The sequence below is a fragment of the Vespula vulgaris genome, chromosome 8 (assembly GCF_905475345.1).
Source record: "Vespula vulgaris chromosome 8, iyVesVulg1.1, whole genome shotgun sequence".
In the NCBI taxonomy this organism is placed as follows: Eukaryota; Metazoa; Arthropoda; class Insecta; order Hymenoptera; family Vespidae; genus Vespula; species Vespula vulgaris.
The window spans coordinates 1,718,681-1,733,588 of NC_066593.1; the positions used below are offsets into that span (position 1 = coordinate 1,718,681).

General features: G+C 36.1%; 1 protein-coding gene across 10 annotated transcripts in view; it reads left to right on the forward strand.

Annotated features, from left to right (window-relative positions):
- Positions 1 to 14,908, forward strand: part of LOC127065454 (disco-interacting protein 2) — a 39,682-nt gene that overhangs the window by 1,313 nt on the left and 23,461 nt on the right. For 6 of the 10 annotated variants that reach the window (XM_050997796.1, XM_050997798.1, XM_050997797.1 and 3 more), the window contains exons 2-3: positions 11,200 to 12,494; positions 12,837 to 13,780. The exons of the other annotated variants lie outside the window; for them this stretch is intronic. In XM_050997796.1, the coding sequence (XP_050853753.1) occupies positions 11,632 to 12,494; positions 12,837 to 13,780 (1,807 nt within the window). In that variant the 5' untranslated portion in view covers positions 11,200 to 11,631. The remainder of the gene's footprint in view (positions 1 to 11,199; positions 12,495 to 12,836; positions 13,781 to 14,908) is intronic. 10 annotated transcript variants of the gene reach the window in all.

The following is a 14,908-nucleotide window of genomic DNA, read 5'->3' on the forward strand; positions in this document are numbered from 1 at the left end:
TGCGTGTCTCTGCTGTTAGCCTGTTTGCTTCTACCTCCCTCTCTCCCTCCCTGTCCTCCTCATTCTCTCTCTTTCTCTCTCTTTCTGTGTGTGTGTCTCTCTCTCTCTCTCTCTCTCTCTTGCTGTCTCCACGTATTCTCCGTCACGTACACACGTACTTCGGATCAGCCAAAAACTTCGTCATTTTCTTCTTAATCTTCTTCATCTTTATCTTTATTTTCATCTTCATCTTCATCTTCATTTTCATCTTCTCTCTTTCTTTCTCTCTATCTCTCTCTCTTTCTCTCTACACCTTTTTCTTTCTCTCCTTTCTTCCCACGTTCTCTCGGAGGTAATATAAATAACTGAAAATAAGATCTATCTATTAATAGAAGATGAGCCTTTGAACGATCATCCTTTGCACATAGAAGAAAGGGTTTAACGATAATTTTATAAAGTAAATCGCGAACCATCCGTAAAGAAGAAGATGATGATGATTAGGAAGAGAAAAGAAACAAAAAAAAAGAAGGTGTAGAGAAAACAAACGAGAAAAGAAAAAGAGAGAGAGAGAGAGAGAGAGAGAGAGAGAGAGAGAGAGAGAGCAAAAAAAAAGAAGAAGGGATCGTTGTAGAGTTTCCGTATGGATGACAAAGACACCAGCCTCCGGAAGGGTTTAGCGAAAGGATTGCAAGGAGAAAAGCTCTTTCCTGTACAGCACAATATAAATAGGGGACATCTTTTCTAAATGGTGCCCTTTAAATATATACTCGTAACTTCCGATTTGAAAAATACTCTACGTACGTTTATTATATATATATATATATATATATATATATATATATATATAAGGATGTTTTAATTATACAATATTATATGTGTACAGATTATATTATCTAATATAAATATATATTAGATATATGAAATTAGATATTTTTCTTAGATCTCTTTCTTTCTTTCTGTCTTTCTTTCTTGGTCCGTTCGTTTCGATTTTGTATTTTAAGCATCTCCGACACAAGTGTGTGTGTGTGTGTGTGTGTGCGCATTTCAGAAAGAGAGAGAGAGAGAGAGAGAGAGACTAGTTAGCCGCGACAAGTTATTGACCGGTTTCTCACGAATACACAATCCACGCTTAAGCGACCGCTTCATTAATCGTTAACTCTTCTATATACTCGTAGTTTATTACCACCCATATACATATGAAACTACCATGTGTCTATTACTACTATTACTACTACTATTATTATTATTACTAGTATTATTACCAGTATTACTATTACCACCATCATCGCCATCATGAATTCTTCATCATTCGACATATTTTATTCGTCCTATCCAACGTGTCTCTCATCGTGTCGATTAAAGTCAAAAAAAAATAATTCGTACATCGTCAACTTAAAAATAGATTATCTTTCCATCCATCCATCCATCCATTCATGTATCCATCAAGGTTCCTAAATCACCAGTTAGTTTTACAATCAAAAACCAAGAGAGTAGATGGGAGGGAGGTGGAGAGAGACGGGAGAGAAAAAACAGTTAGTTTAAAAAGTCTCGAAGAAAGATTGATCGATTTTTGTAATCACTTAAAAATCTTTGGCGTCGAATAATAGTAACCCTCTGTTTATCTCTGTCTCTTCCTCGTTTTTTTTTTCTCCTTATAAAACTAGCAGGTGTGAAATTTCGACTGCTTTTTCTTTTTATATTTTATTTTTTCTTTCTTTCTTTCTTTCTTTCATTTCTTTTTTGCACGGTTGAAGGAGACAGAAAGGAGGTCCAACGGTGTATAGTCAAGGATTTGCCTAATGTTTGTATTCTTAGTTACGACTATTATAATGTGAAACCCCAACCGGTTTTCTCGAATCAACGTTTCTCTCTTTCTTTCTTTCTTTTTTTCTTTCTTTCTATCTATCTCTCTTTCTATATCTCTATCTTAGTCAAACGAATGGCATCCCTCCAACAAGAGGAAAGGTACGCTAATGCTAATACCAGTTTAGACGTTTACATTCTAACTGACGTTAGGAGCTTCCATTAAAGCGTAATAGTTGAGAGTTGGCCTTGTTCGCGAGTCTGAGAGGCGTGTATATAGAGAAACGATTTTCGTTTATACGATTCGATAACAAGTTCGTTGCGATTTAAAGGAAAACGAGGGTTTTCGTTGGATCCAACAGTCACGGAAAATATTTTTTTTTTGTTTCCTTACGGGAAAGCGAGACCGTACGTTCCTAAACTTCATAATTTTAGAATCTGAAGAAAAAAAGAAAAAAGAAACGTTTAGCCTAAAAAAAAAATAATCGATTTTTAAAATCACCTAGAAAATTTTAGTATCAATATGATGATTAATTATTTCAATATGTAATATAATTCATGTGTCGATGATTTATATATATATATATATATATTTTTTTTGTTCTTATCTTTTTTTTTGTTTTTCTTTCTTACGTATGCGTTTATATTCCGACATTAAATCGCAGGTTTGCGTTATGCCTAACGATCTTTGTGCGGCTCTTGTTGCAATGTCCTCGTGCAAGTGACGTCAGCTGGAGGATGGTGGTGGGTCACTGTACAGCATCATCCTCAAAGAGGTTTATTTGCATGTGAGGTAATTGCTTAGATTATCCGTTCATGTGTGTTTCAATAGAAACGGACATCATCGTCGTCGTTGTCATCGTCGTCGTTGTCGTTGTTGTCGATCATCGGTGGTTGTCGTCATCGTCATCGTCGATGTTAACGTTAACGTAGTTGTCGTCGTCGTCGTCGTCGTCCTCGTTGCAACGTAACACGAGAAACGATCGAGCTCAGTTCGCACTAAGTGTTATTTTACATCGATCGTAAGGAAGTATATTTAGATTCGATTCAGTTTTCTATGGCTCTTATATACATTCTTTTATTATTAATATTAATATTATTATTATTATTATTATTATTATTATTATTATTATTATTATTATTATTATTAAGATGCAAATATTAATTTCTTTGAAACGTTGAAAGTAATCAAAAACGAATACACGTGTTTATTTTGGATCGATCGATAAGTAATGTTTGAATTTTTAATATGTTTTATATATAAATACTTAGTAAAGACAACATAAAAATATGTAAATAAATAGTAAACTAGTATCAGGTTGCATCAATAAATAATATCATATACTTTATATTTAAATAAATAGTAAAGAATAGTATTTGATTTAATTTATTATACATATATCTAAACAATAGGATAATATTGGATTATGGTTAAGTAATATTAGAATTTCTCGTATATACATATTTTATATCCAAGTAAGTAAATAGTAAACAATAATTCAATACTTTATATCAAAATACAGAATAAACAATAGGATATTATCAAGTCGCGTTGATAAATAATGTTAACATTTTCATTATGTGTTAAGTCGAAATAAATAACAAATATTTAATATTCTTTTATTCAGTATATTATATCTAAATAAAAAGTCGAATAATATGATATTAGATATTAATTAATTACATATCTATAATTACATATCTAATAATTATTTTACGAAATTATAAATAAATTCACTTATTTATTTTTATTACGTAATGAGATTATATATATATATATATATATATATATATATATATATATATATATATTATCCGTCGTATTGAGCGTTTATTATCCTACCTGCGCGCGTGCTACTAGAAGCACATTTAAGATGCTTTCCGCAAGCTCGAAGCGACGAGGTTCATGACCTGAAAGGTCGTCGCGGTCGCGTAAGTATAAAGTTCCGACGAGACGACGGCGACGATGACGACGACGACGACGACGACGACGTCGACGTCGACGTCGACGTCGACATATCGACGATGGGAGGGTTGATGTCGACGGCTGAGAATTTTCAATCGTTCAAACGACATTATCAACTCTAAACTATTTCGACTTATTTCTTTTTTTGGTATATTATTTTACTTATTTATTTATTTCTTTATTTTTATGTCACAAATTTACATGTCGCTGCTACTTGAGGTTCATTTATAACCGATGTTGGAAATCGTAGTTTAATCTCTCAAAGGATATGTCAATCATTATTACCTAATCAATAATCAATTGTATCGATCGATATTATATTAATTTAGGATAATGTAGAATGTGTGTGTGTGTGTGTGTGTGTATATATATACATAGGTATATTAGCATATTAGTAGTGTGATATGAATTTATATCTTTTCATTCATTATATTAAATTCATTCATATTATTCGGAGATATTAATTTATTATATGATGATATTTATATTATTTATATATATTTTTATATACTACGAGAGTTGATCTATTAAAAATTTATAAATAATATAAATTAATACAAGATAATATATCTATTATATGAATGAATATCTTTTGATTTATTTCCAATATTAAATTATTATAATTAAATCGTTTATCTTCTCTTCTTTTTTTTTCTTTTTTCATCGTTCTCATTCTTTATTTTAATTTTAGTATTCATTAAAAATATATATTTAATTTTAAACGCTGACTGGGAAAGACTGAAATTTTTTTTTGATTTTAGAATAACAAGATTTCTCAATATATATATATATATATATATATATATATATATATATATATGAACGTCGTTGTCCCTCTTACGATGGACCAACCCTTTTATTATCCGCACGAATACACGTCGCTGGGCACATGAGACTTTTAAGTCTTGTTTATGACGAGATATAAGCAGCTTACGTTATATACACACACGCCACGTGCTATCTAGTCATAGATAACCGTAAAAACCGATCGCTACGTGTCGTGAAAAATCGTATATTTCTATCCTTGCTTCTTAACTTTTGTCCTTCGTATGTTGGACGAGCCAAATTAGACTTGTTACATTAACTGCGTCTTATTTCCATAATTCTATGTAATTTCTTAAGTCACATACTCGTATGTCTATGATTATTGTATACATTTTATTTCATCCTTTTTTTTTTGTCATGAAATTAATTGTTCTTATGCGAAAATTAATATTTGATAAATTGTATAATAAATATAATATACTAATTTGATGTTATATATATATTTTTTTTTTAATGGAAACAAAATTTAGTTACACAATTTTTTTTAATAATTGTCTCTCTCTCTCTCTCTCTCTTTATTCTTTTTTAAATAAAGCAGTTAATATTTTAAATTCTAAAGTAATAAATATTCTAAAAATTTCGAAACACGTACGTAACAATACTTAGCGTGTCTAACAAAAGAAATAGAAAGTTACTACCATTAGCTTAGAATTTGATAATCACGGTTTTATTAAACGACCACGAGACATTAGAGAGGTGGTAACACCGTCGTTTTATCTCCGACGATTTATGCGGCCGCCTTCCGTCAGACCACGTCTACTATTGCGTCGTGATGATTGCCAAACGTTAGAAAAGTCCGGTTCTCGTTAGCTTCTAACGGATGAAGATCGCAAATGTAATATTTCAATGCTTATCGACTCTAGCTCGATATACGATTATTCTCAAAGATATATCGAGAAAAAAAAAAGCTACATGGTACGAACTCGAAGTTAATTATAAATGAATGGAAAAAAAATTGATTTGATTTTGTAGATTCACATTTGATTATCAAATCTATCCTCTAATGTTCATTTCAATAAAATAGACAAAACATCGTGCGTCGATATCGAACAGGAATATAGAGTGGACCGAACATTTCATCTAAACTTATAGCATTTTACGATATGAAAAAAAAAAAAAAGAAAATTAGAGAGAGAGAGAACGGATGAAAAAGTCTCGACAAAAGTTATAATCGATTATTATAGATTCTAATTGCTTATAAATTCTATTACGTAAATTATAATTGATTATATAAATTTTAATTTAATTCATTGTAAATTCTATATCGTATAAGTTATAATCACGTATTAATTTTAATCGATTTTAAATTCTATTATATAAACTTTAATTGATTTCGAAGATGACTTAGAAATACTTTTGGCACACCCTGTAGAAATTCGACGATTCTGACAAAGAAAGAGAGAAAGAGAAAGAGAGAGAGAGAAAGGAAGAACTCAAAACAAAGGAAACTAATTTCGTATCGGAACCGTCGAGCGAGGGTAGTAGCGAGAAGATCTTAAGACAGCTTCTCAATTACAACTAGTACGGACACTTTATCGTAGTAGAAAATTTCTTCAAAGTGTTTGCTTCAAAGTATTCTCGATTACATGCGATACGTCGTCGTCGTTGATATGACGATTTGCAATACCGTGAAATAAGATCTCGAGCGTGGCGGTAAGGATCGATGGTTCGATCGATTGATATCGATCGATTTCAATGCGTTTAGAGTTTATAATAAGAACCTGTTAAGGAGGAAATTAGATAGATAGATAGATGAATAGATGGATAGACAGACAGACAGACAAAGATGAAATTTCAACCAGCTAGACTAATATTTTCTCGTTCGATTTGGAACGTTTGGAAGCTTAGCTCGTTTTAGCGTTCGAAACTATCGATCTTCGTCCGTGACGTTTACCATGGTGTTGAAAGAGAGAAAGAGAAAAAGAGAGAAAGAGAAAGAGAAGGAGAGATGCGTCGTGTGCGCTCGCGCGCACGAGATGTCGCTAGAGCGCGCAGGTGCAGCTGCAACGACTCCGAGTTGCTGCAAATATATATATATATATATATATATATATATATATATATATATATCTTTCTTACTCTCTTACTTTCTTACTCTTTCGTTCTCTTGCACTTCGGTCGTTCCTGTCGCTCCTCCTATTGCCTCACGAATCGTTTGTAAGATCAAGGTCGTTGGTTTCGTGGGTAAACGTCCTCGAGTCGCCTTGAGAGATGCGCCTTGCGCCTTGCGCGTTGCACTCTCCGATCTCTCGCTCATCCTCATATTCCTCTCTTACGGTCCATTACGTACCACCCCCACGCCTTTCCAAAGATCTCTCCCTGTAAAAGGTTCAATCCGTCCCTCTACAAATTTTCTTTCTCTCTTTCTCCTTCTCTAACTCTTTCATTCTTTCTTTCTCTTGCCAATAGCAATATGGTATATATCTTGTTTATATACGTATTTATTATATATTTAGTATATACGAACGTACTTATAACGAGAGAAGTGGAGAGAAAACTTAGATATACGTACAATAGAAATATAGAAATATAGATTTGATTGTATGCATATTTATGTCTGCCCTTTCTCTTCTACCCCTTCTCAACCCTTTCATTCTTCACAATATGTACATACGTGTGAATGAATGAATGTATGCATTGTATCTATGCATTGTACGTATCTACGTACGTATTTATTTATACGTATATACTTACGTCGCCCTTACAAAGTCGCGTCGAGAACACCAGAGGAATGCACTCGATAGCCTCGACCCAGGAGTCGAGCTTTCCTAAGAGGGTTGCGTGCTCGACGAGCCGAGTCTCGATCAAGACACTCGCACGCTCGAATTAATAACCTCCTCTTCCTCCCTCACCTCCTTTCACGTTCCCAATCTCCCTTCGTAGGAAACTCATCTTCGAAGCTAGCTCTCTCAATCGACACGATTCAGATTTGACTGGTCTCGTTTAACTGATAGAATTATATACGGGATTGCGAATATATTCTCCGTGAAAATTAATCATAGATATATTATATATAATAATATTGTTGGAAAGTTTTGAAACTTTCATTTGGAAATATCTTCGAATATTGTCTTTCTGATCGAATGTTAATCATTGTCTTTACGATAGGGTAACGGCTTTGTTCGATGATTACAGGCAGAGTTAAGAGATATCAAGAAACCTTTGGGCATTAAGGAAATATCTTTGAAGTTTTATGTAAACGTTTTGAGATAAGATGTCTTATCGTATCGGGTATTTGGTATAACGAAATATCGACAAGTTTTTCTTTATGAATTTTTATATGTGCTTGAATATCAATGAAAATTAATTTATACGTATACACACACACACAAACATATATATATATACACATATTCTGTGTGTGGGTATAATTTTAGAGAGGATCATTAAGTTCAAGCGAACTTATTTTATAGCACCTATCAAAGAAGAAGAACGGCATGAGGAAATCAAAAAATATGATCCCCAAAAAAAAAACTGTGACTTAATTTTTCATACGTTTTATTACACGTATTTATTTATAAATTCATAAGTTTCGACGAAAACGACCGCCATGATGTCTGATCCGTTATTAATAAATTATTTTTTTAATTGAACGATCTATTTCGTAGAAAATATCTTCATCGTAAAAGATACAAGATATCAAGAAAGAAATTCATTTCAAATTCTACTTCGTATAAATTTTTTTTACGATACGGTCGTTTGACAAAGATGAAATATCCGAATGTCGGGAATTATTCCATGTTTTCCGCTTCACCGTAGAAAAGACTATAGCTAAAAATCGATAAGGAACCGTCTTTGAAAGGAAAAAAAAGAGAAGGAAAGAAAGAAAGAAAAAAGAAGAAAAAAAAAAAGAAAGGTTCAAACAGTGGCGCGACGCGACACGGGATCGAAACTATCGCCGTAAGCGAGCCTGACCGTGGGTTCTGGTTGTGAGAGCTTTGTTCCATGGAATCTGTGCTCTGTCGAAACTCGACTTTCCTCGATGGCCATTACGTACCGCCTACTTCGAGTAATCGCGTTCGGAGTGTCTGACTTCTCGCGAGAGACGATTGAACGTGGGCGAGGGCAATCTTATTCGTGGAAAATAACGAAGATGGAGTATACAATGATGTATTCGAAATTTACAAGAATGAATCTTTCCTTATATGCCGGATATATATCATTAAGGAGAAGGGAAAAAGAAAAAGAAAAGAAAAAAAAAAGATAAATTACAATATAATCGATTAAAAGACTTCGATCTTTATCGATCATAACTAATTATTTTTAATAATTATTATTATTGTTAATGTATAATTAATTGTTTCATTAGAAAAAGTTTCATGAAAGATATAGATCTTTTTTTTTTCTTCTTCTTTTTTCCGTCAAAATATTCGTCAAAGTGCACAATTTTTTGTCGATATTTTTACGTTATTAAAGAGCACTCTTTTTACAAGGTCTCGTCGAATTAAACATTGATATTTTCATATGAAAATATCGAAGAATAATTATGTATAAGAATTGTTAAATATTCTGATGAAATTTTCGAGAAAACAAACAATACTTTTTTCTTTTTCTTTTTTTTTTTTTTCTTTTTCTTCCTCGTCCTCCCTCTAGAGCGTCAAGACTAACGGTTCTATAAAAGTTAAGTCTCTCTCTCTCCCCTCTTCTCTCTCTCCCTTCCCCCTCTCTTTCTTTCAAAGTTAAACGGAAGTCGTAAGAAGAGGTAACATCGCGTTCCTCGTGGAATAAGGAAGCGATAACGACGGCAAAAGTGTTCAAAGCTGTTCAAAGCCATAGTAATATAAGAACCCGAGTAAAAGGTAGAAGCTTGCCGTTGAGAAGTGTTGTCGGTCTGCGTTAAAGGCTAATTTCGTTGAAATTTTCTTCGAGAGAAGAGAGTCATTCGTTGGCTGTTAAATCTTTTCTGCTCGTCCTTCTGAATTGGATTCATAATCATAGTCTTTTTCGTTAGTCCATGGAACACCGTCTGATCCTGATAATATAATTTCTCTAGCAATTTCGCTATCCTAACATGATTTCATTTATTGCTTCTAAAGATAACATGAAGATAATTTCTAATAATGCTGTAAAAAGAAAAAAAAAAAAAAAAGAAAAGAAAAGAAAAGTAATCGGCAAAAGAATTATCTACAGGTAGAAAGAGACATGAAGGGTAGAGAAAGAGAGTTACTTTTTGAGTTGATTTCTCGAAGTCGAACGGAGAAAAAGCTTGTAATTTGTATGGGTGGAGGCAGAATGAAATGGAAAGAGAAAGAAGTAGAAGAAGAAGAAGCAGCAGCAGAGAAGGAAGACCAAGACTGGAAAAGAGAAAAGAGTCGAAAGGCAAGGAGAAAGAAAGAAAGAAAGAAAGAAGGAAAGAAAAAAAGAAAAAAAAAGAAAGAAAGAGAGAGAGAGAGAGAGAGAGAGAGAGAGAGAGAGATCCTATAAACTAGGAGTGGAAGAGAAGAAAAGAGAGAGAAAATAAGACCCACACTCCAGTACGAATAGAAGGAACGGGCCGTAGTAGAGGGAGTGGGGGGTGGGGATGCTGCGAGGTGCAAGAGAGTAGTCGGCGGGCGAGAGTGGACGGACCGCATACCACCACCACTACCACCACCATAAGTACAACCACCACCACCACCACCATCACCATCACCATCACCACCATCACCATCACCACTAGCAGCAGCAGCAGCAGCACTCCTTGCCTCTTCCATTCTCTCTCTCTCTTTCTCTCTCTTGCTCTGTCTATCTCTGTCCTTTTCCTTCTCTTTCTCCATCTCTCGTTCTCTCTCTTTCTCGTACGATCGTGACTTATTCACGGGGGCCGCCTTCCTACAGAGTGTTTCTCTCTCTCTCTCTCTCGCTCTCTTGCTCTCTATCTTTCTTCCTCTAACTCGAGAGCGCTTCTTACTTCTCGTTATACGCTGTGCGAGGAGAGGTGCATCGCGTTAGAGCTCGCGAAATGCCAGTGATTCGATGCGACTTCGAGTGCGCGTATCGTGTTCTCCAAGTTGGCACAGTGAAAAGCTAAGAAATCGTTGTGTATCTCTTACGTTGACGACGACGCTGTGAAACTTGCTTGGTGAAGCTTATCGTTTTCTCTTTCTTTTTCTTTCTTTCTTTCTTTCTCTCTCTCTTTCTCTCTCTTTCTCTCTCTCTCTTTCTCTCTTTCTTTTTCTTTCAGTGTAAAGTAGTGTGTACGATTGTGTATACGTGTGTGTACGTGTGTGTACGTGTATGTGTGATTGCGCGCGCACGAGAACCCACGCTCCTCCGTATAATCTACTTGAAAATATCGTACTTTCGTGTGTCCACTTTGGAAAGAGTCTGGCGTGCCTCATTGAATTCGTTTCGAGAAAGCGAACGAAGATGAGGAAGGATCTTACACAAGGAATATTCAAAGTCGTAGCGAAGTGATCGTAATTTAAGGAATAGAGTCCTCGTGTCGTCTTTGTGAAAGAAAAAATGAATGATAATGATAATAACGATAATAATAGCAACAAGAAAATAATTTAAAAAAAAAAAAATAATAATAATAAAATTATTGGTATAAAAAAAAAGAACACAAGGAGGAGAAAGAGGAGGAGGAGGAGGAGGAGAAGTGGGAGAATAATAAGTAAAGGATTTTCATGATTTTTCGGGAGAAGTCCGTACGAAGAATGATTTTGATCGAGAGAGAAGGAAGAAGAAGGAGGAGGCGAGGCACGGAATCGAAAAAGGAAAGCCACGGTGATTCGCGACTGGAAGACCTCGGCGTTGCACCTTAGGATCGCAGAAACGCTGTGTGTACGAGCGTTGAGAAGGGTATCCGGAGGAAAGAGGAGGGGAAGAGGTTGGAGAAAAGGACGAAGTAAAGAGGGAGGAAGAGAAGGAGGAGGAGGACGTCGAAGACGAGGACGAGTAGGAAGAAGGAAGAAGAAGAAGAAGAAGAAGAAGAAGAAGAAGAAGGACTCGTTGCGCTTGGGGCAAGTAACGTCTCTTGTCCAAAGGGATGCCGATAGTCGAAGGGGGAAGATCGGTGTTCGATAATAGAACTCCGCAAGGAAGTGTTGGCTTTGCGTAAGAAATAGACGCAACCCATGAGGCCACTCTCCTTCGAGAACCTTAGGAGGCTCGTGAGCCGTAAGAAGGATAGAAACGAGCCCTCCTTCAAACGTAGCGAGTCGTTTAAAAGGATATCGATAAGGAAAAGTTATCTCGATCGTGGTAAACGACGTAACAAGTTACAAAAGAATCTTGAACCGGTGATAACAGCTCAGCCGGTGGTTGTAGTGTCAGCACCAGCCACTACGAGCGTGCCCGATCAGCAAGAAAAAACACAAGCGACGAGGATCAAGATCAAGGAGCAAGAGATTAGAAGACAACAGGAAAACGTATCCCTCAGTCGTGAGTCTATCAGTTACGACGAATGGTTGCAAGGCGTTGGCTCCTCTTCTCGTGAGAAACTTCAAGAAAAACTCTTGGTCCAAGAGCAAACAGGCAAATCGTCGACCAAAGTTACGACCAAACTGATTCAAGATCGTCGATCGAGCAACGATCTAACCGACGATTTAAACTCAGCGATCTTGTCCTTGAAACCGTTCGGTCCTACTACGAACGACGAGGATGGCTGGATTTATTCTGAGAAAAATCTTCACCAACATGATAATCCTGGACAAACGCGTGAAACACCTTGTGTACCTCTTGAAACTGGACCACCCAGTGTCAGCATCAGTCTTGGACGAGTTTGGAGAGACGCCGTACCGGTACCTTATCCTTCCTCTTCCGGGCCCTCCGTTCATCATTCGTTGGACAGTGCATTGAAAGAACGGAAACCGTCACAACCCACGGTCGCTAGAACCGTCTCGGCCCCGGAAAAAACCATCGTCAAGGACAACACATCATCCTCGTCGTCGTTCGGCTTCTCGCTTAGGATCGGCAAGCTGGCTGACTTCAGGGCAGGGTTATTATTCTTCGGATATTTTATAGATTTTAACAACTAACGTTTGACTAACGAACTCGATCGAAGTTTGGAAAACAGAATTCAATTGGCAAATCTAAATTATTATTATTTTTTTTTTTTAATTTCCGTGTACGATTGATTTTTTGTTCTTACATTTATTAAAAAAAAAAAATGAAATAAAGTAAAAAGAAAAAGAATATTATCTGCGATTAACAATTGAAGATGTGCATATATATAAATACATGCATACGTATATGTTACTGTTTTCCATAATTTCAATCGACGATAACGACGATTCTTTGACGATATCGCGCGCGAAATCAATGCGTGTCCTGGCTTCAGGAGCACGAGGAACGGATTCTTCCGACGAAAAACGTCTAAGCCATCACCGAGCGTCAGTACCGAAGGTTATTTCAAGAGGACAAGCGGCCAAAGGAGATCGAGTTCGAGAAGGCGAGGAAAGAGGACGACGTCGTCGCAACGTGCGACCTCACAGAGGACATCTCAAAGGACAAAGAAAAAGAATGATCAACAGCCGGTTGTTCGTGAGAACAGTCCGGTATGGTTCGTGCCACCGGAAAGGAGACGTTCGAGACGTCAGAGACGAGTTTGGCGAGAGATTCGTTATTTTCCTGAAGAGGAGGAGGACGAGGAGGAGGAAGCAACGGCAACAACAGCGTTGGTTATCGAAAAATACGACGATTATTCGTCGAATTTCTCGGATGATCAATTCGACGATCAGAAATTGTTGCTATCTGGCGATTTTAATGAGAGAAGAGACGACGCATTCAATTCTCTCGTTTCTTCGTCGTTAGGTTCTTTTTCGGTGACGTCATCGTCCTCCTCGGTTTGTCCAGCACCAAAAATCAGCGATTTCAACGAGGACAAATTATTCTCCGAGGAATTGAGGAATCGTGGTTTACTCGGTAGAAGAACCATTTGGAAAAACACAACAACGTCGCCTTTCGTAACAACGGAAAATTATTTTACCAGCAGTCAATTTATTAATTTCCTCGCAAAGAGTTCGTCAGATCGTAACACCAAAGAAAGATCCAGAAAGGATAGTAATTCCTATTACAGATATCTGAGCTCCAGCGAGAGCGATAACGAATCTTCTCGGCGCGATCTCCTCGACGATGATCGTCTCTCTCAACGTCAGCAACATCTTAAACGACAAAAATCCGGACCGAGAAGACGACCTTTACGAAGAAAATCGCAACTCCGCCGAGCATCTGGCCAGCCCGTTTTTCTTGTTCGCAAATGCTCGTCCTTGAGAAAACGACCCAGTAAGACCGCACACCATCACAATCACCATCACCATCACCATCACCACCACCATCATCATCATCATCATCGCCACCACAACCACCACAACAACTTGCTGATACGTTTTAACGTTTAACGTGCGAAACTTTCGAAATCGAACGACTTTATCGTTCGAGGACGTCGTCTTATCTTGAAAAGACGGACGAAGTTTTCTTTTATCTTCTTTGTTCATCTTTTTTTTTTCTTTCTTTCTTTCTTTCTTTTTTTTTTTTTTTTAGATTACGAACGAACGAACTCCGTTCGTTTTGTTTGGACTAGACAACGCTTCGATCGTCGATAATTTTTCAGGATGAAAAATATCGTGTTCTCTTTCTTTCTTTCTTTTTTTTTTTTTTTATCTTTCCTTTATATATTTGTTTATCTTTATTATTATTATTAAATTAGTATCCAGTGAAACTCGATTAGAACGATAGTTTAATATTAGAACGAGTTATTAAACTATGTTTAATAATATTCTATTCTATGGGCCGTTTATTGGCTCGTAAATGACCTTGTTACATTGGATAGAGAAGAAACGACACACGTAACGGTTAATTAACGTGCACCTGAACTAAATTCACTTAATTTGAAGACTCGTCGAAGTCTCTTTCCTTTGGAACGTAATAAAGACATAACTAGCTACGAGAGAAGGATAGGCGAAACTAAACGGTAAAGTAAGGGTAACGTCGCGTTACGTCGGACTGAGAGCGTCTTAAAAAAAAAAAAAAAAAAAAAAAGAAGAAAAAAAGAAAAAAAAAAGAAAGAAAAGAAGAAGTATAAAACGCAGTCGTTCTCTCCACTTTCTATGATACGACGTGCATAAATAAACGTTGGCAGGTCGTGAAACAATTAGATCTAAATATAGTCTGGTTAATGAGAAACGGTGAACGAATAATATCTAGACCAGAATGAGTTCAATGTCTACTTTGTAATAGTATACAATAATAGTTTTGTAGGAGGAGTTAAACGAAAAAAAGATTACGCTTTGGTAAGAAGTAAAATGTTTGAAAATAAATGGGATTAAACGTTCGAGGAACGTAAAAGAAACTTGTTTGCATTGCACGCTCGTATGACGTTTTCCCCGATTAAGGATTACCGATAGTAAACTC